The sequence below is a fragment of the Electrophorus electricus genome, chromosome 9 (genome assembly GCF_013358815.1).
Source record: "Electrophorus electricus isolate fEleEle1 chromosome 9, fEleEle1.pri, whole genome shotgun sequence".
Classification (NCBI taxonomy): domain Eukaryota; kingdom Metazoa; phylum Chordata; class Actinopteri; order Gymnotiformes; family Gymnotidae; genus Electrophorus; species Electrophorus electricus.
The window spans coordinates 6918927-6941313 of NC_049543.1; the positions used below are offsets into that span (position 1 = coordinate 6918927).

The 22387-nt window shown below is 44.9% G+C and overlaps 1 protein-coding gene across 1 annotated transcript in view; it reads right to left on the minus strand.

Moving 5' to 3' along the window:
• Positions 1–22387, minus strand: part of adgrv1 (adhesion G protein-coupled receptor V1) — a 110284-nt gene that overhangs the window by 27121 nt on the left and 60776 nt on the right. Inside the window, exons 78-84 of the mRNA XM_035529958.1 lie at positions 21813–22220; positions 21466–21650; positions 20565–20817; positions 19694–19833; positions 16551–16711; positions 16217–16317; positions 282–398 (exon numbers count right to left, since the gene is read on the minus strand). Of these exons, the coding sequence (XP_035385851.1) occupies positions 282–398; positions 16217–16317; positions 16551–16711; positions 19694–19833; positions 20565–20817; positions 21466–21650; positions 21813–22220 (1365 nt within the window). The remainder of the gene's footprint in view (positions 1–281; positions 399–16216; positions 16318–16550; positions 16712–19693; positions 19834–20564; positions 20818–21465; positions 21651–21812; positions 22221–22387) is intronic.

The following is a 22387-nucleotide window of genomic DNA, read 5'->3' on the forward strand; positions in this document are numbered from 1 at the left end:
AGGTATGTGTGTATCTGTCATTGGTATTTGTGTCTGTGTGTGTGTGTGTGTGTGTGGGTGTGTGTGTGTGTGTGTGTGTGTGTGTGTGAGCTAAAGTGGCACTCTGCCAAGCAAATAAATATCCAACCAACATTTGGTCCTGCGGTCATAAACTGTTGATGAAAACTTCTACAGGCTGCATCTAAAATGTTTTCAGTATGGTGCATGGTTAGCGTATTATGCATGTACTGCTGAGCTCAGATCTGCTGTGGCAAAACATGGCACCTTGTGCTTTCCCCCACCTGGACGAGCATCCAGCTGAACTGGCTGAGGTGGAAGTAGTGGAAGAAGAGGCCCAGAGCTGCACAGCTATCGTCAGAGAAGATCCGGCCCCGGAACACTGACACCAGGAAGCAAATCTGAGACCATCAGAGGACAACAGACACGACAGCAGAAATGAATGGAGGGTAAAACAAACAATGAAAATGTGTCCACAGCTGATATCTGATATGTTTGTCCACACGTTTGTGGAACTGGTTTGTGAAACCATGCGTGCTGTTATACCCATACATTTACATGAACATACATACACCTCAGTTATTCCCACATCCCCACTCCCCTCAACACTTTTACCCTGCCATTTCAGTAGCATAGCCTCTCATAGCCCTCAGAACATGATGCCTGATTTATAGCCAGTGATTTATGGCTATGAAAACATATAAATTATATTTCCATTCATTTTTAAAATGAGTTGACACCACGAGAGTCAGCACCTGAAAGGACATCGCTCTGCAGTTAGGGCAGCCAAAACATGAGCATTTGTGTACTTTTTTTGCTGAGCCCATGTGCAGCAATTCTATCTGCATCCATTACATTCATGCACTGATCGTCTGGCACCATTTAAAAAGCATAAGGACAAAAATAGAATGACTAAGAATAAGAGGTGTGACCCTGATGATAAAAAAAGCTGTGAACGCAGCTGAAAATAGAACACAGACCCTATTCCATCGCTCACTTGTCCCCTGGGACAGTTCTGCAAGGTATGTGTTCTTACGTAATACAAGAGTGCATCTTAGCACATTTTAGAGTACCACTACTGATGACAGAGAGAAAGAGAAAATGTCTTCTAATAGTGCTTGAATTAAAACTCAAAGCAGCTGGCTCTGTCAATGCACCCAGAGCATTGACGATCATTTACTCTTTCTTTGGTATTATTGTAATATATGTTGTAATCTTTTAAAAATATGTATCCCTTATTTATGGATTCATCCTGATTTGTGAATGAGAGCGCAGTAGAACCCCACCTGCACGCAAACCAAATCGATGCTTCACAGGACCAATATAGCTGTGCCATCAACGGTGCACTTATTGCTTCACCAGCCTAATCTGATCTGTGCAGCAATCAAAATAGCTTTATCAGGTTATAGGCCCTGGTCTTTCATCATCACCATCAGGAATCCCAAAGACACCAACACTAGGCGATTCTATTGCCACCCATCAATGTTTGCATGGTTAATTGTCTTTCCCCCAATATCCCACTCATTCTGCAGCATCGTACAGCTGTCCTACTGACTGAGATGGCGAGGGTGGGGAGAGCCTGAGGCCTTGTGGAGCAGATCCTTCTGCCATGCATGGATATTGCTGAGTGAAACAGCCTTTCCCCTGGCTGGTGGATTTGGTTATGACTCATGCACTTCCTCTTTGGACATGTGGGACAGGTATGCCTGCCAAAGCCGGCCACGTGCTGGGCGACGGAGGCCCGGCTGCAGATGGACCCGCCACGCCGATCGTCTTTGGCTACGGTTGCATGTTAATGCAGCCTGCACCGCCATGCCATATCTGCAGTGCGAAAATGGGTTTCAGCTTCGAGCTTTCATAGATGCCAAGTAACAGGCAACACGAGTTAACACGGCAGAGCTATAAAAACAAATGATGAAATTAACTGCGCTATTAGGCAATCACACCTATCTGTCTAATCATGCGAGGACACACCCCTGAAAAGTGAGTCATTGAGAACTGTGGGCAGGGTTGGGTAATTAGCAGTGCCATTTACAAGGGCGATATTATGCAGTCACTATGTAGCTTCCTGGTGGGAATAACAATTACAGCCTTATACTAGTCATATTTCAGGATAAGAGAAACAGGGTGGTTGAGAGAGAGAGAGAGGCATCCCATTCAAAGCTAACCAAAGAATGTGCCTCTCTCTATACTACACACACAGGCTGTTTTCTGCCAGTGCATAACACCCAAATTAAAGGTTTCAAGGAACTCTCACCTCTGGAAAGGCCCGCCTCTCCTGCTGTTATTGAAATGGACTCGACATCAGGCTGACTTCCTATTTGCATTGTGGCATGTGTCGAACGAGAAGAGGGTGGGCGTGGCAGGCTGGGGGGTGGTGATGTTGGGAAGGGCATCCTCGGGCACCAAATATTGACCAGGTGGTGTGCTGGGAAGTGGTGTTCTGTGCAGTGGTGAGTTGGCTGGGGCCAAGGGCAGTGAGGCCAACGGCGCAGTGTGAGCAGAGGGACAATGTGATCCCGCCCACACATACAAGCGTTCGAGCACACCAACCAAATCAGCCAACTAGCTTTCGTGCACCGAGGACCTGTGTCACAATTCCTCGGCCACTAATTGTTTGTGACCTACATTTGAGTTTCTGAGGAACATAGTACAAAGGTACAAGAAATTGTTTATCTCTTTTCTTTTTTTTTCAAACTCTGTGAGTGCATGTACATGCAGAAACTGCAACTGTGTGCCAAATGAAAATGCAATGCATTTCCTGGGTCAAAGTAGTATCACCTCCTTTCCCCAGATCACAGATAAAAACAAAACTCTTTGGGCTGAGCTAACACTCTAAAGCGCAAAAGAAAAATGACAATTATTTTGTAAAGACAAGTAAACAGGAACTGAATTCACCTAAAAGACTCAGGATGCTACTGCGAGGTTCATAGCAAGGGCTGTAGTGATGAACGCTAAGGCCCGAAACCTGTTTTTTGCTGTCCCAGAATTCTCTAGGCTAGTCGAGCATGAACAGCAGAGGAGTGGAACTGTGATCACCTTTTTGCTCAGCACAGCCTGTGCATAGAGGCTCGCTCAGTCTTAGTGAGAACCCTAGACCCCATTTTGTGCAAAGAAGTGTCTCAGTCCTCCCTCCTCAAATGACCTTTCTGATTCATGCTCTGGCCCAAAGTCTATCCTGGCGGGGGTGGGGGGTGGGGTAGTTGGGGCTGCCTCTGACTTGTGGTTGGATTACCTACAAATGCTGGCAGCTAAACAAATAAGATTTGCCTCTTGGTCACAGAATCCCAGGGGAGCCAAACCTACTATACAGAAATGAAAGAAGCCACAGGCTAAGTCTATGTGTGGCCAACAACATTAATGCAAAGCAATCTAGTTCTAGCACTGATCTAGTTCATGTTTAAACTGCCAGTTTAAGCTGTAGTGGATGTGTTGTAAATGTGTGTTTATGGAATTTCACCTTAGGAGTTGATAAGAACCAAGTTATTGGCTACATAGCTTCATCTGGGCCTTGCTCCTCAGGCCTGGTGGAGTTTGACACGGTATGAGGCTCTGGAGGGGATGGAGGTTAAGCCAGGGAGTGCGACAGGGGTACGTGACAGTGGACTGTAGATAGGGGATCAGAGGGACCAAGCCTGGGATGCATTGCATGAATAAGACTGCTAAAGCAGATGGAGAATGAAGATATGAATCTCTACTGGCAGCCGTTCTGTGGATCTACAAGGCATTATGTTTCCAGGTTTCCACAGTAAAAAAAACTCTAAAAATACACCATCATGTGTCAAGATGTCTGAGTGTGTCATGTTCCCCTGTCCAAAAATGACTTGCCAAATTACTTTTGTGGTCAAACTGCACTACTTCAGCTAAATGTTCCATAACCTTTTGCTAATCAACCTTCAAATTCGAACAAAACCGACATGTGCGTCCCAATTTCTATCTAAAATGTCACACTGAGCCAAGGAAGAAATGTCAGAGTCTTCTCAAAGGGCATACAGTTGCTGTTAGACACAGAGAAGCTTAGAGACACTGGGGCCAAGCACCACGCTGCCCCCGTCATTAGCAGGAGGCAGGATGATAGCGACACTCAGGGCAGACGCTGAACAATGACTCATCCACTACTCTTCTCAGATCACCATTATCAGCCTCTTAATGCCATCCCAGGCACTCGGCCTGAACAACTTACTCTGGTGCAGATTGAGGTACCCAGATACCCAGTCAAGTAAACTGGCTAATTCTTGGCATTTTGAACTGTTTTGCTAACAGATTAGTAGCTATGACTATGCTTCTTTTGTCTTGTAATTCCTCTGAGGTGTGTGTCACCAGAGAAAACTCAGGTTGCTTTTTAAACGGTCTGTTTTAGATCAGTTGGACGAGACTTCAAAGCTAAACTGTCCCGCAGCAACGCTGATCCGGACCACCCACTGTTGAGTGAGGGAAAAGTCATTAGGAGCTGAGCGGAAAGGACAGAAGATGTGGGGCTTAAAATATTCAAGCTTCATGCATTTAAGAGGCCTCAGCTGTGGGTGTCGGACAGATGACAACGGCTAGACATGATGAGCGACAGCATGGCTTCAGCAATGTAAGGCAGCTGTGGACACTTTGTCCTGTCCAGGTCATAGATTTGGTCCCTGGCACAGTGTTTAGAAGTCAGATCAAGGGTGACATATTGCCCATATTAGCCCAGGAAGACAAAAATAACCAAAACAACAACAAAAAAAATTAATAACTAAACAGCGCAGCTCTTACACAAATGGAATTCTCTTCAACAGTGGTCTGCTTTTTGTCTGGTGCACTTTAAACAATTTCCATCTGTCATGTTTTCATGTGAAAAAAAAAAGATTAATTCTGGGTAATATGCAAAATGATAAATTTCATTGGCTGGGGTATACGTCAGGCTTGCTAAATTTAGAATGGTTCCTAGGTTCACTTCTGATGTGTGCATTCTAACTTGTCATCTGTCCTGGAGGAGCACCTCCCCACCAGTTACGGAGCAGACACTCCAAGAGTCAAGGAGTCTGGTCCCTCAGGCCTGGTTACTTTCTGACCAGCCAGACAGATAAACCGCAGACCTGGCTTACCTGGGCTGTCTAGGTGTCTGCCATGCCAGACTATCATCGCATTCAAAACATCCAGAGTCAGCTGTACCATCTGGGGAAGCACACGCTAGAGAACAAAACATTGCATAATAGCAAAGGTGTTCCTGGAGCAATCCAAACAAAACAGACTGTAACGCACAAATGTATTTTTCCACGCCAATTAAAACAAGAACACACTTGGGATCAGAGGCACTTTTGGACAGTGCTACGTAATTTTCTGCACAAAACGATGCCATGATGATAGCAGCAGAGGCTGAAAACTGCACCCCCCCACGTAATGGGAAGTGGAGATGGCTTGTCTGTTTCGTATGAGGAAGCTGGGACAGCATGTGTGTTTGTCATCAGGCACCAAGGCCGTGGCATTCTGCTCGCTATTGGCTTCGGCATACTGAGTGATTAGGGGCCTGCCTTTTCCTCTGCTGGGCCCACACAGGCGAACGTTGCCGCGTTTTGGATTGTTTGGTTTGTTTCGGTTGTCTGTTTTTACATGTTTTGATGTCTGTCCTGCATCATTACGTCTGCAAAGAGCCAGGAAGAGGAAAATGGCAAAAAAAAGTGCCCTATTGAACTTAATGAACTAATTACTTACTGCACTCAAAGCCCTACAGGTTAAGCCAGGAGCAACAGCTGAGAGAAACAAAGCTAGCTTCTCCTTGGCACTAAAACAACATATTGACTTTTCTATTTCACAAGAAAACAGCAAGGAGAGGACAATTTCTTTTAAAGTACGTCACATGTTCAGTGTACCATGTCAGTTATTCTATCAGAACGTTCTGCTATTGCTACTAGTTGGAAAGGCCATTATTACAACTGCTGCTGTTGTTTTACCACTCGGCTATTACTTGTATGGGCCAAAAAAGATGACATCAGTGAGAGTATAGCACTCTGCCACGCGCTCTCGCTCTCTCTCTCTCTCTCCCTCTCCACCTCCCCCTCTCTTCCTCCTCCTCCCCTAACAGCTACCGGTCTGAACTAGCTGGTTCCAGCCTTGGCTGCGTCGTGGGTGTTTCCTCGGCCGCTTTTGTTCTGGGAGAGAGGCTGAGCGTGCTGCACGTAGCTCACTCCTGCTCCCTGGGCTCTTCTCGTCTCTCTGCTTCTAAATCCCCCCCATCTCTCCACATCACCGCTCCGCTTGCCCCCCCAACATATAGCCATTGACTCTGGGTGTTATTTTGGGCGGACGTAACCGCGATCAAGATCTGACGGGAGGAATCAGCAGGCGAGACTTCTCATTCTGCCGTGCTCGCGGGGGTGAGGGGGCACGTGCGTGCAGGGACGCACGCATGGCTGGCGCGCACACAGCGGACGGAGTGGCAAGTGAAAAGGTGGCCACATGGACAGCGACTGACTTAGCAGTGCTGTGTGGGAAGCAACACCTGACATATGACTCAGGGGTTCACAACCTCACACTAACACAAAGCAGACCAAGGAGAAGCCAAGGGTGGTTTCGCAAGCTCGGGGAAAGAAAGACAGGAAGCCAGAAAATTTAAACCAGTGGATCATAGCAGTAACTTTGTGGTCATGTCATTTCACAATAGGTAGCAAGAAAGGGAAATTCTGTAATATCTTAAAAGTGAAATAGTTGACGCTAAAAATTGGTTTCTCTTGCTCCCTTTATCTTGTCTTTCCATGATCGGATGTGTGTTGGAAAAATGTATAGAACAGAGCATGCATGCAACGTACAGAATGGAGGCCACACACAAACAGTCCTCAGGTAGTCTGTAGATGAAATGAGGAAGCCATGAACTCTTACTTACCTGGCAACATTTGGGACACTATGGCAAAAAAACAAGTTGTATATTCACAGAGTATTACCTATTCTGGCTTCAAGTTTAACTGATTTTTTTTTTGGACTGGGCCAGTAGTAGGTCAGTCTTATTATTATAATACAGAGAACTCTGTAGGAGGTAGCATACTGTAAGCCCATTGTCTGGCCCTACCCACACGATACATCATCACTCTCCTCTAAGGTTTATCGGCTTGTACTGAATGACACCCTTCCAATGTGTTTTTCGGCAAGATCCCATTACAAACGACCCTGTGCTGTGTTACAAATATATGAAGACCTAAACTCAGCGTTCCCCTCTCAAATGTCTCACACAGGCAGCGGGTTTGCCACCCACCCTGTAGATAACAGAGATAACAACATCAAAAGCTAACCCATCAGCTCACTGACAACAATACAAATAGCAGTCGGCACCTTGGATAACCTTCCCCAACCCCACCTTCAACATGGCCGACACCTTTCCGCATGCTTTCACCGCCCGCGTCATGAGTGGGGCCCCAGCAGCACAACGTTAGGCAGCTCGGTGTGAAACGTGGACCGCTGAGCCGCCGAGACAGAGGTGGCCATGGGAACCTGCGCGTAAACAACCCTTCACAAAGGCCACGGAATCCCGGCTTAGCACCTGCCCTTGTGGCAATTAAAGGCGCAGAATAAATCAAGAGGCCATGGACTATAGTGGCAAGAAAGTCAATAACAAAGTCATGAAGGCTCAGAGTTGATGAATAAATGTCTGGGGGTCTCACGGCTAGCAGTCTGGCGTCTGGTCCACATCTGAGTGAGTAACAAAGATCAACAATTTTGAGTATTTATTAACCACAAGGTTGGATTACATATAGCAAATCTGATCTTGTATCTACAGCTAAATGCCTGAATTGTACAAAAACATAGTGGAACATTAATCAGCAGTAACAAAACCCTTCAATGGCCATAAGATATTAACAATACAATAACAACACACTTCTCTAAAAGCATGCTTTAATCTTTGCAGATCCTGGGTTACTTTTTGGTCTGCTTCACAAGTCTCCAGTATAATAATAAGAGCCGAGAGAATTTGATCACCACGTGCTTGTGTTACATCTGCAAAACTTTTGGTTTTGTGCTTTCTTCCATGTTTTGTCTCAATAACCAACATACAATATTTAAGTTGTTTGTTCACTACTTGTCACTGGCATTGTTCATTAGGAAGCCGTCTAATGACTTTGTGCCATTTAAGAATGGCGGCTTTGCTGGCCTCCCTCACGTATTCCAAGCAGGAGAAAGTCATTTCAGAGCAGCAAATCAATGTGCATTTTAGTGGAGACGTGGGTGCAGAGTGACCCCTACAGGTCGGCCCATGTAACTGTCGAGAAAAACACGTGCAAATGTCTGGCCATGCGAACAACATGGAGAGAGCACCCTTGACTGGAAGTGTGACCCGGCATGTGTGAACTGCATGTGGTCAAGGAGTACAAACCAGATGCATCCCAGAAGTTCATGCCATTGAGTGTCCATGCATTCCTTTCCCACATGTCTGTGTGCGCTTCCTGGCCATCCTTATTGGGAACCTGGTAACAGTGCTGTTGCATTTTTAAATTCTAGACTCCACGATGCATCCTTCTTGTCTCCGCTGGAGCAGTGGCATTGCAAGAGGCACCCACTTCACACAGCCTGAGGCCGGGAAACTGGCCCACAGACCAACCATTTTGGCTCAGGTGAGACGATACCACTTAGTCACCTTCCAATTGGTAGTTACTGTCCAGAACTTTATGCAAGCTGATTATAAGCCATATAATGTGATATCGGATAGTTATGGTTAAATCCATCTTATAAGTGAACATAGTATACCGAAGATATTAAAGGAAGTTAATCACTTGGGGATGCCCCACGCATCTATGACCGCCAGCGCAGTATGGGTCAACTCTCAAACCACAAGGCTTAAATGTAATAAAGGACTATGGAGTAATTTCTCACTTATAGCAACAGGAGAGACAGCAGGAGAGGGACAGCCAGCACAAGAGGGTCAAGTACAGAGATGAAGCATGCCGCTTAGCAGAGCATTAGAAACTCAGCAGTGTTCTTCATAAATGTAAGCATGGCCACTGGCTACTTCAGACAGATCAGACAGGTAACAGCAATCAACAATTTACTGTAAGAATATTCCAGGATAAAATGACATCTTAAGTGAAAAATCAGTAAGTTGCTGCATAGAAAATAGCTAATCATTTCAAGGAAACACCATACCTGTGGCGTTGGCCGTGCTACTGTGAATCTGGCGCGTGGCTAACTGGGCCGAAGGTGAGGTAGGCTCTTTGCTTCTGTTTGCAGAGCTTTCCAGAGTTCAAAGCCTGATGGCACAGGAACCCAACACATGGTCTTTTCTCTTTTAAACGACACAAAAGCAGGCCTGATGAGCGCAAAGCTTATGAGTCTCCATACAGCGCTGAATTTCTGCATGGAGCATCTAATTTGAGAAAGCGCCTCAGATATCAATTAGGTAGGAAATGGGTTTGTGTTATAACATGCCCTATCTCAGTTTCATTCTGTCTCACTCGCCCTCTGACTTCTGCTGCGTCCCCATACTGCGACTCTGTAATAAAAAGCGGAATCTAATCACTGTGCTCAGGTGTTGTGCAGGGACAAACGCTTGCCTTTCACACCGAGCCGCTCACTCAGACTCTAGAGCAGTTTCACAGTGTTCACATTCCACCCGGGGGTCGTGATTTACCTGCACCACACAAACCCAGTTAATCTTAAAGGGCCATGAAGACCGTGAAGGCCACGAAGTTGAGAGACAAAGCTGTGTAGTCTCTGCTTTTCCTTTTGTCACAAAGATATTGTGAGACAAAAATAATGAGACAGGGGAGATGGTGTCCAATCCTCCTCTAATCTGATGACTGAGGCCATGAAAAATTCAGAGGCATTATCCCACTGTGCTGCCCCCCCGGGAGCCAGGGTGCAGAGGGATGGACCCTGCGTGGAGCAGCGGTGGGGTTAGGAGTCTGCGGTGAAGCAGCGGTGGGGTTAGGAGTAGTTACTCTGAGCACAGTTACACTGAGCGTCACTCAGAATGACCACGACTAATCAAGCTATAACGCTTACAGCTACCAATTCAGGCAGGTTTCAAAGGAATAGGCAGATTCATATAAGGAGGCAAGAATGAAATGTTTTTGATATGAGGAAAGGGAATTAGAAAAGTAGTGCCGTATCACTCTGCTCCGACACTTGCTGGAAACAACAGTCTTTAAAGTCTGCAGGAGTTCATTTTCTGCATATTGACAGTTGCTGTCAAGATGTGGTTAGCAACAGAGCTCTGCTGTGCCAATTTGCTTTGGCATTTACCACCTCTTTCCACCTTCGGTGTTACAACACCATCAAGCGAGATGATACAGAAGTGTCTGAGCGGCTGACGTCGGGCCTGAGCAAGGCAAGGTGACACACAGAGGTAAGTGTAGCCTCACTAGGAGAGCACCTAAGCCCCACTGGAGAATATCATGTTAGTGTCACAGTGAGATTAGCAATCAGTTGTGGCATGCCATGGTTAGAGTGAGTAAGGTCTTAACCTGCACGCTGTGCATCCAATTTTCTTAATGTCTGGGAGAAAAAGGACCCAGAGGCTGAGTGGGGTCTGAGCCGGACGGCCGAATGGGCCGAAGGAATGAGACGTTTTGAGAAGGAACTGATAAGGAACGTTTTTTCCAGCACGGCGCGAGTTAAATAAATGTGGGCACAACTGGATTCTGCGCGAGCCTGGATCACCCCAGCACCCTGTTTGGATTCACTCATCTATGTTTGCCTGTGTGTGTTTGTGTGTCACCCCCCCCTCCCCGCACCCACGCACACATCTCAGCAAAAGCAAAGGAAGAGAGGCAGGGAATGTGGTTTGGGCGGGGTTGAGCGTGGGGCGGAGGGGTCGTGGAGTGCGTCTTCCTGTGCCTGACTTTCTCACACATTCTCCTGCAGCCTGTTTCAGGCTTGCTGACGTCAGCCGAGGCAGTCACGTCACTCTGCCCCTTACTGGCTTACCGTAAACGTCCGGCCAGGGTAAACTTTCCAGTATATACACAGAGTTTTTGCTCTCCGTGTCTGGCCCTCATGGACAATCGAGGAGCTCGGCCAGACCGCAAGTGTTATGATTAAAAAACAAAAGAGTGGGTTTTTCATTCCCTGAAGTGGAACTCTGTGGGATATAGGTGCTCTCTGCGCAGGGTAGGTTTACCCTGACCTCCTGCTTCCTGCCTTTGGCAATAATAAGTAAAAGTCTGTCAGGCTGGGAGCAATATTTCTGAAACGTGCTGTTCCTGTTGTCAGAAGCATTGATATGGTTTTGAACAGAGTCCCAGAGTTTCACAGAGTGCGAGTTGCTTACTCTTATGTCAGCATGGCTTCCCTGGATTTAGTGAAATCTATTCTGCTTTGTGCCCATCAGATGTGCAGATGGGGGCATGTGGGTTTAAACAGTGTAAAGTCAAAATAGTCACCTCACTCTGCAATTTTACTGGATTAAACTGAACTGACATCTTTAAACAAACATTCAATCAACAGAACACTTAACAGACGTAAATGTCAAGCAGGCGTCTGAGGTTTTCTACACTGACATTAAATAGGTGTAATTGGTCACATTTGATTTAAATATGTTTCAGAAGCTTAATTAGTAGCTCCAAAACTCATTCACACAAGGTCACAGTGATCTCTCCTCCTCCACAGCTTGTAAGTCTAAAACATTTGATGGTATATTTGATGTGTGTTTAATGTAGCCACAACTCCCCCATACACCCCTACGAAGTATGGTTACCATATCCCTTTGGTTGTCAGATATAATGCTATCCCTGATAATAATAATAATAATTATTATTATTTTTATCCATTATTATTCTCATCATCATCATCATCAAGTGATATAATGAATCAAATGTACTCCACTGCTGAGGCCATTTGTGTCAAGGGATTTCACGAGAAAGCCTACAAGATGCTCTCAGCTCACAACTGCCGAGTTCCAGTCAGGAAGTGGGGACAGCTGGGGAGAACCTCATGTCCGTATTATGGAACCACCGGAGGAGTAAATTTAAAGCTGGTGAAAAGGCGCTGAGAGGAAGTTGAAAATGCACAAAACGGACCTTACCTCTACTGGCACCCAGAGAAACGGCCAACCTGTAAATGTGATTACAAAGCGTACCGTTATAAACAAAACTGTCCAACCATGACAAAACCCCCCCCCCAAAAAAAAGCTGTTACTCCGCCGGAGAAGGAAAAGCATGCGTAGCGACGACAAACCTGTGCATTAGAAGAGACGCGTCAGCCGTGGCTAATTTACTACCCCTCAGATAGAGACACGAGGCCAGAGCCAAGTTCAAAATCTAGGGCACTTATGTAAAAGTATACACATCTAGGGTTTTCACAGGACACTGCAGGTAGCGGACGAGGACGTGGTAGAATCCTGGAACTTGCCACCTCCTGGCAGAAATACACCTGCTTCTAAAAAAAAAAAAAAAAGGCCACGGAGACGTGGTGAGAAGAGCAAGGCATCACGTGATGCACAAATAAGAGCTCAGAAATCCTTTGTAAATCAAGTGTTAGATAAATGTTGTAGTGCCAAGAGCAGCAAAAGTCTGTTGAGGAATATAGGCTCATTTAGAGGACGTGTTTTTTACACTCAACCCCTGTGTGAAACAGGGATCAGGACATATAATAGATGTGTGTTGAAAGGTGTTGTCTGCAGCTACCTATGGTCTTATACAGCTCAAAAAATACAAAATATACAAATATACTATATACTAAATTCTACTGGAAACAAAATGCAGATATTTCTGTTGCAAAATCTGACATTTTCTGACATGAAATGTCATACTACTCGTCATCAAATTGCACTTCACCTCACCAAAGAAACACTAATCTTGAAACCGCTAGTTAAAAGAAGGTTTCAATGTTGCCTGCATCTGAAAGCATACCTTTTGCCCTCCAATTGAATAGTGATTGAGATAGACAGCATTTTGAAGAGACAACCACAAAACGACACATGAAAGGATTTGGACGTTTCGTGTCTCCACACGCTCGGGCACGCCCACCCGCATCACTGTGCCAGCCCCCTGCTTCCGGCCGTGAGCCATATGCATTCAGCACCACTGAAAACCCTTTTACTGCCCGGCCTGGCTGGCTAATTGCCCTGCCTAAATGTGTGTTATTGTTGCTCATGTGAAGGGCCCTAACTGCGTCGGCCCCCAGGCCAGACAAGCTGCTCTGGGTAACTTTCCACTCCCTGCGGTCCTCAGTCGCCTCGCTGCCCAGCTGCGGTCCTGTCTCGCCCTGCGCAGGGTGAGACGAGCCCCTTCCTTGGAGTGAGAGGAGAGAACAAGGGCTCTGCAAACACTGTTGGTCAAATAATGCACTTCCTGGGTCAAAGAATCACTATTATCCGTTATTCATCAGTAGATTGTATGTTGCAAGTGCCTGGCCATTAGCTGACCTTAATGATAACATAATGACGTTATGTTTAACGGCTGCCTGTTTGACACAATGAACAGTGGACAGGATTCTTTTAGCGTGTCCGCAGAAGCCTCACCTCCATAAGGACCAAGGCATATCTAAGGCCAAAACCCATAGCCAACACAGAGCTCATCTTAAAAGGTACCTGAGGTGAGTGGGTAACAGTGGAAGATGAATCAGAGGGGAGTTTTAATTTTCTCGTTGCGCGCGGAGCCCTGGAGGTGAGTAATTACAAACACCGGCGAGCAGGGAGACGAAAACGAGCTCAGAGCCGAACGAGAAGGCCGAGTGGCTCGAGGCATCAACAGCTGCAGCTGTTGAAAGAGAGCAAGGCTTTCATATCTGGAGATGCGTGCTTGGCTGATGCTGACAGGAAAAGCTGACTCATGTATGACAGTCTACAGAAGCCTGAGTGAACATGAAAGCGGAATGTTTAGAGCTGGAACTGAGCCCCTCTCGGCTGAAAACATGCTCAACTAAACATTTGGACTTTGTGTCCAAAGCAGAGAGATTGTCATAAAATCTGATCTTATACTTATAGCCAACAACAAACGGTGATTTTGCATTTGCCATTACTAAACTCACTAAACTGATGGATTTAATGACAAATATTCTTTTCAGAAAGTCTAATGAGTTTAATTTTATTGTACCTTACATATAAACAAAAGATGTAGGAATCTCCAACCTTTTTAAGCAGAGGCTGTAATAAAAAAAATTAACATAATATTAAATAAAACTGTCATGTTTAATAATTAATTAAATTGGCAATCAATGACTGCCTGCAGTCTGAGACCCAGAGATACCATTAGAGGCTGAGTTTCTTCCCTGCGAACACTCTTCCAAACCTGTAATGAACCCTTTTCTGTTCTTGCTTCCCTAAGGGGCTTTCTGCATTCTTTCCCTTCTTCAGTAAAAGTTGCTCAGTGAAGTCTCATAACTGATATGACTAATCAAAAACATTTTTAGGCCTGAAGAATTGCATAGTTTCTTTAATAGTACTTTTTTACTTATTGTCCTGTTCCAAGGTAAAGTGCTATCCATATTATTCTGAGTCATTTTCTGGAATCTGAGCAGTTAAGATTCCTTTGTACACTTCAGAATTCATCCTGCAGACCAATTAAAAAGGTGGGTGAGTAGCTTCCATGGTCTGGATCATGAACGCTTCTCCACGCTTCCCACATCACAGTGGAACATCTATCAAATAGAATTTGCCCCTGAACTCTAAAGGCCTTTTATGCTTTGTTTGACGCTTACCAGCGGTGATCCTCACCAGTGGTGAGGAACCCCTCGGTGATCAGGCTGGTGTATTCTCCTCCTTCTGTACTGACAGTGTTATTGACCTGTTTGACAGTTTTCCTTCATGAATGGGAAAATTCTTTGGCCATCTTCTACTGTGGTCTTCCATTTGGTCTGCTGCTCTTATCATGAGTGTATTCTTACTTGTTAACACATGTAACGCTTTTGTTATGTCTCTGATTGGTGTATTCAGAGTTTTCAGACTCATGACAGACTGTTTTACTGATCATGACATTTCTTAGACCCTAATGTTGTATCAGCATCTAGATGAACAAGCAATGCACTTACACACCAGGCCAAATAACCACAGATTGTCCCACTGTCCCCCTGAGATGGATAGAAAATGTATAAAAAGACTGTGATTCCTATATTGTTGACCAAATACAGAAGTAAATAACATTTTAAATTGATAGTCTGCACTTTAGTCTCATAGTCACATCGTTTCATTTCAAATCCAGACTACAGAGTCAGTACATCAGTACAACACAGAATAAGACAAAACCATACGGAGTACAGAAGAACAACAATTATGTTTCTGTCCAGTCATTTACTGACTGCACTGCAAATGCTATTTTCTGTTACCCTTTCTTGCTGCTATACTCTGACCACTGAGAGCACACTCGTCCAACAATGACTACCACTGTCCCCGAGCATGCATGCGACCTGCTGTCCCCCAGAGCGGCCAGCATGGAATTTTCCATTTGGAACCATTCGTGGCAAGAGAGAGAAAAAAAAAGAAGCAAAACAATTACGGACGACAGAATGCAAACAGGTTTTTGGAGCCCCACTACGTAGAGGCCATGCATGTCTTCTCCGCCATCCATATGAGGCCAGTGGAAAATTCCCACTCTGGTCAAGCTCACCGGCCCAGGAGCAGCAGTTCACTAGCCACACCATCCCCCCTCCCCCCACCACCACCAACACCAACCCACCCCACCCCCGTCTCTGGTTTTATGGGGAAGGGAGACTGGAGATAGCTGGGTTGTCAGGGCTCACTGTGGTAGCCCATAAGGATGTGTTCATGCAATCTGCTAGTGCGCAATTCCTAGAAATAAATTTGCGCCCCTCCGGCAACCCCCTCCCCCCAAGGAAGGCAAGGTGCAGGGACGTGCGTGGGATCACCAGGTCTGCTTGGTTTACAAAAGATGACTAATTAGCATTCTATCCTTCTGGCTTTCTGAGTCACCTCATGTAGCTTTAATTCAATTACAAATAGAGTGATGGGTCCCTCTATAATTCATCTGAGAAGGCTAACAAGAGGACAGGAAGAGTGTTTTTGTGGCTTAGCATCTCAATGACGTATTACAGATACTGGAGACATGCTTTAAACTAGAGGATTTGCAGGGTCAGTTTTGGCAGTGCAGAGGTCAGTCAAACACCACTCTCAACCACTCTCAATAAAGCCCCACTCGCGTCCAAGCTGCATGGGGTTGACACCGCGTAGCTTCAGGACACAGCCGCACCACATCTCAAACAGCTGCAAAAGGCAGCACGATCCGTTTAGGTCCGAGCTGTTCAATTGAGTCGATGAATGGCTCAGACCCTTTCGGAACCTGCAGAGCGCTGCTAGTGCCCATCCTACCTGAGTGCCGAGGCAAGCCACCATCATGTGTGAGAGCAGTTTGGCAGCAAACATGTGGAACCTGGAACACAGTGCATGGGATACGATGGCCAAAGCAAACCCTGGGGAATGAAAATAAGAGAGATTAGAATCCGGATCATTGTGGTATGCACCTCTCAGAAGAGACGAGGAACAAAACACTTACATTATACATTACTGAGACCCAGCGGGACCTTTTATCCTCAAAAAACCCTTATTTATGTTATTACATTCATTCCACCAAAGTTCTAAAGGTTTGTCAAGTCCATTTTGGTCTGATTGGCTTGGCTGAGTCACAGAAAGATCACGCTCTGACCTGAGATACAGATGAAGACGGCGGCATAGAACGCCTCGTTGTACGCGGACAGAGCATCCACCTCAGCGTAGGCTGTGTAGATGGACAAATGGGAGCAGGCGCATTGCACAAAGCTCCCCGTGTCATTCACCACGTGACAGAACTGGGCATCGGACAGCCAGCTAGAGCAGGGAAAGCTCGTTATTAAGAATTCTCACAAATCCTCAAGTGTTCTAGGTCTTAAACAGAAATGTATGACACGAGTCAACTCATATGGCTATGTAGTAGAAATGTACTCCTGCTTCTGTTCTCTGATCTGAGAACCCTGAGACAATATGCCACATGAGAAGGTGTTCAGCTGGAGCCGGTTCCTCTTCGAAAGAAACATGCACGTTGTCGATATGTGCCTTCAAATGTTAAAGTATATATCAGAATGGGTTGATTCAACTACATGCACAATTGAACAAATTATATTCAATTATTCTGACATTTAAAACAGCTTTTTGGATTTTATTTGTGATAAAATTTTTGCTCTTATTAAAATGTAAAAATCCATTAAAACTAAATTTCCAGTCCACCTGCAGTGCAGGTTTACTTACTGACGCAGGGCGGGAGAGTGGTAAGGAGGCCTATATATTGGCGTATAACCTTCACTCTTCAGCAATAAGATGCACAAGAGTAATCTGAGATTTTAGGATAGAATTTTAAGGAAGCCTTCCTGCATGGAATCATTTTGGGTTCAGAAATGTATAGCCATAATTATACTGCCCCCTTATTTAAAACTGTTATTAATCGGGGTCACTCTGGTACTATGAGGTCTTCCCCAAACAAACACGTGCAGTATGAGTTAGAAGAGGGTTGAAATGTTTACTTAGATATCCAGCTGGATTACAAGGTTATATATAACTTCTTTTATTAAGAAAAACATTATTGTTATTATCAAACTAATCTGAGGCACAACCCTGGGTTTGCTGTATCCTGCCAAGCTGAACCAAGAGGAAAGCTCATAATTTTAGTCCAAGCATGCGGAATGTCCTTTACAACAGCTTCCAGGCATAGAATACGCCGAATTCTCTTGTGAAAACACACACGTGCGCTCACAGGCACGCATGCACACGTGCATACATACGGGCATACACGCACGTATGAATGAACAAAAATACACCCACAGACCTGATGAATCACAAGAGATGTGTGTCCTGAGTGAGAGACAGACTTTAAAATGAATATGTCTGGGTGGGTTATGAACGTTGACCCTGACTGCCTAATTGTACATACTATCTGTCGCATTATTAGACAATGACACAAGGATATTCATGACGATGTAAAAGATTGATGATCTTAGGTCAGCCTGGGTGCCCAACTCTCCTGAAACTAAATCCTTTTGTATTAAACATTACTTCCCATTTCACTGTGATATTAAACACTTCACTGGTAGTATGCACATACAGTTGTGCTCATACGTTTACATAGCCTGGCAGAATTTGTGATTTTTAAATATTTTTTCAGTTAATAATAATGATAATACAACAACTTCTTTTATTCATGTTTAGTGGTTGGGTCAAGTCATTTATCATCAAACAACTGTTTTTGCCCTTTTTAAAATCATAATGACAACAGAAACTACCCAAATGACCCTGATCAACAGTTTACATACCCTGGAAGTTTTGGCATGATAACATGCACGCAAGTTGACACACACAGGTTTAAATGGCTACTAAAGGTAACCATCCTCACTTGTGATCTGCTTGCTTGTGTGTGTATAAAGAATCAGTAAATTAGTCTGTTCCTGACAGACCCCTGCATGAGACATCTGGAAAGCAAAAGAATTATCAAAGGCTCTGCGGAAGAAGATAGTTGAACTTTATAAAACAGGTAAAAGATATAAAAAGATATCCAAGGAATTGAGAATGCCAATCAGCAGTGTTCAAACTCTAATTAAGAAGTGGAAAATTAGGGATTCTGTTGAAACCACGCCAAGGTCAGGTAGACCAACAAAAATTTCAGCTACAACTGCCAGGAAAATTGTTCAAGATGCAAAGAAAAACCCACAAATACTGTCAGCTGACATACAGGACTCTGAAAAAAAAGTGGTGTGGCTGTTTCAAGATGCACAATAAGGAGGCAGAAAAATGGGCTGCATGATCGAGTAGCCAGAAAAAGCCCTCACTACACCAATGCCACGAGCAGCCCGCTCACAATATACCAAACAGCACAGAGTCCAGCTTCAAGAAAAGTACACCATCCCTACTGTAAAACATGGAGGTGGATCGCTGATGTTTTGGGGATGTGTGAGCTACACAGGCATAGGGAATGCGGTTAAAATTGATTGCAGGATGAAAGCAGCATTTTATCAGAAAATACTGGAGGAAAATATGCACTCATCAGCCTGGAAGCTACGCATGGGATGCACTTGGATGTTCCAACATGGCCTTGCGTTTTAGATCATTGTCAAGTCGTCCTGTCATTGGTGACAGCAGAAAAAAGTGAAGGTTCTGGAGTAGCCACCTCAGTCTCCTGACCTCAATATCATTGACCACTTTGGGGAGATCTCAAACGTGCAGTTCATGCAGCCCAAGAATTTACAGGAATTGGAGGCATTCTGCCAAGAAGAATGGGCAGCTTTACCATCTGGGAAAATAAAGTTCCTCATCCACAACTACCACAAAAGACTTCAAGCTGTCATTGATGTTAAAGGAGGCAATACACGGTATTAAGGACTAGGGTATGTAAACTTTTGATCAGGCTCATTTGGGTAGTTTCTGTTGTCATTATGATTTTTAAAAATGGCAAAAACAATTGTTTGATAATAATCCAACCACTAAACATGAATAAAAGAAAATGTATTGATTTATTATTATTATTCTCTGAAAAAATATTTTTTTTTAAAATCACAAATTCTGCCAGGGTATGTAAACAGTGAGCACAACCGTATACTTGCACGTACTATTTCAGAAAAAGGCAGTATACCAGTTATGACAATAGAAAGAATTGAACTTAGGATGCAGTTAATTGTTGAACTACATAGTGTCACTGATGGTCAGTGAATGAGGGGTATTTTAAAAACTGAAACAATCCCTATGGAACCTATCAATATATGACAATATTGTTTGTGTATGTGTGTGTGTGTGTGTGTGTGTGTGTGTGTGTGCTAGGAGAATCACCTTTCAGTGGATTGGTTCCACAAAATACACAAAGATTTGTGTGGCTTCACACGGTGGTCCGGTGTGTGTATTTTGTACACTACCTCTTTACCATCTGCTAGAGGTTTGGACCCCCTGCCCTGTATACTAACAGAGAACACCTGAAAGGCACACATATACACCATACACACACACACACACACACACACACACGCACGCACGCACGCACATGCCCGCACAACATTTTCAAGAGGGAAGTATTCATAAATCATACACCGACCCAGTTGAGTACGAGGAACTCAAAGTCTCTGGCTTTCGTAGGAATATGATTGGCAGTCATGACTGGTCAAGCCCTTCCGTACATGGCTGGCTAACTTAACAAAGGAACAATATTGCCATCCACTGGACATCTGCAAGGGCCAAGCTAATGGGTCTCCCTTACATCAGACACCTCCTTTAACCTTCCCTAACCCAAAGACGTATGCTTGAATTAATCAGTGTGGGTTAAGGCATGAAGTGTTACAACAGGATTTTAATATCTTATTCTTACATGAAACATAATAGATATGACCCACTGCACCAGATTCGTGGCCATGACTTAAGACGTTGCTGCGAAGTGAAATGCCAGTGGTGATTCATCGCTACTCTGGGTCTAATATGTTTAATGTTGCTATTAGACTGAAATGCGAATTTACTTCTGCAGAAAATACCAACTAGTGGATGAATATTAAATATTTGACTTCGTTTTGAAGGACTGATTTCAATCGAAGTTCAATCAAAGCTTATATTTCCCACAAGCATTTCTATGTGGAATCTCCTATGATCTGAACATCTAAATTCTGAAACTAAACTCATACACCTTTTTGCCTGTTGACTTGACAACCCTGCTCACCTTTTTGTTCAGAACGCTGGGGGTCGTGTTCGTGAGGAACCAGTGCTGCGTGCTGTACTCTGTGAAGTGCACTTTCTGGCAGGCAGAGGGTGCAATGCCCCCATCTGGGACCACTGGCACCTCTAACAGGGTCTCGGGCAGGGTAAAAGTGTCACCATTGCTGCCCACAAAGGTGTGCCCGTTGATATGTGTGGGGTACCAGTGGTAGGCAGTGATTGTGAGGTGAGGGCATGTATCCAGGAGGGTTCTTCCTCTGGAGGAGGCAAGAGAACATGCAGTGCTTAAATTGGCAGACAAAAGATACATAAACACTTACATCAGCTACACTGGCTCCCCATCCCTGAACGCATTCAGTTCAAAATCCTCTTGCTTACTACTCCTCAGTGTCTCTGTTCCTCACTCTCCTCCTTCAAATCTCAACTTAAAACATATCTCTTTTCCCAACACTTTTCAGAATTATCCATCTGTTAATTATTGTTGTCAATTGTTTTTTTCTCTCTCCTCTATCTCCATCACTGTAAAGCGACCTTGTGTCTGTGAAAGGCGCTATATAAATTGAACTTATTATTATTATTATTATTATTATTACTACTACTACTACTACTACTACTACATTTGGGTGGAAATGCTGCTGAGTGCGATTCATTCTGCCTGAGAGGTAGAGGTGAGCTGTTTGTATTAAACAAGCACAGTCATGTTAACTGATTCCCACAAACATTTTAGCTGTGTCATTAGGCTAGTGACATGAATTATAGTTAATATAAATAAAAACTTACACAAAAACTAAATATGTAAGCACCTAAATGCAAAATTAAATTTCCAGTTGGCACTGGAAAAGCAGAGATTTATACTACTAAAAGATGTTATAATGTGTGCAGTCAGGTTTCACACGGTGACTCACTGCTGGGCCTTGGACTCGCATGGCATGCCGGTGACCAGGGTGAAGGCGAAACGCTCAGCCACATGGGCTAGCTGGCTCAGCCCCTGTGTGTCCATCCGGCTAGGCTTGGCCAGGGAGCACAGCAGGTCATAGGTCAAACCACGGCTGCTGCCTTCCAGAGGAGTCTTCTCACCCTCCGTCAAGACCTAGTTGACATTAGACAGAGGAGGACTTGGAGAACCTGTTGCCATTTTCCTATATATTAAATCCTCACTCCATTACATCTACCTCCCTCTGCGCAGTATACACACACACACACACACACACACACACACACACACACACACACACACACAAGCTGCTCCAACCTTGCCTGCTGCATCCAGCACAGCACCCAGCCCTTCATGGGTCACGTCTACTCTGACTTTGTTAACGATGCCCTGCAGGACGTGGTTGATGATCGCCTCGTCCAGTGGCTGATGGAGCTGGTCCACCAGGGCCCACAGTTCCTGGGACTCGCCGTCTGACACCAACGTCACGTTAGCCGTGCTGTACACCGAATGCACCCTGGCACCCCCTGTGGCCTCAGAGAGGATTACATGGAAGCGCTTGGGCGCGGGGTTGGACGAGGCGTTGCTGGGGGTAAGCGTGATGCTCAGACCCACGCTGCGCTGCCCGGCGGCAAAGTCGAGCGTGCTCTCATCCGCGATGAAGTCAAGCCCGGCCAAGGCTGGCGAGATCCAAATGGGGCCAATAAACTCTGCCCTCTGCAACTCCTGCATGGAATACATCAGAGAAACAGAACTGGCTTCAGTAAAACAGATCAGGCCATATGATTCCGAACCTGTGGACTGATGAATGAAGGTGCTATGATTAGCTATATGAAGATTGCTAATAAATACTTATTTAATGTAGTAACAATAACGCTGAAAAGCAGCAGAGC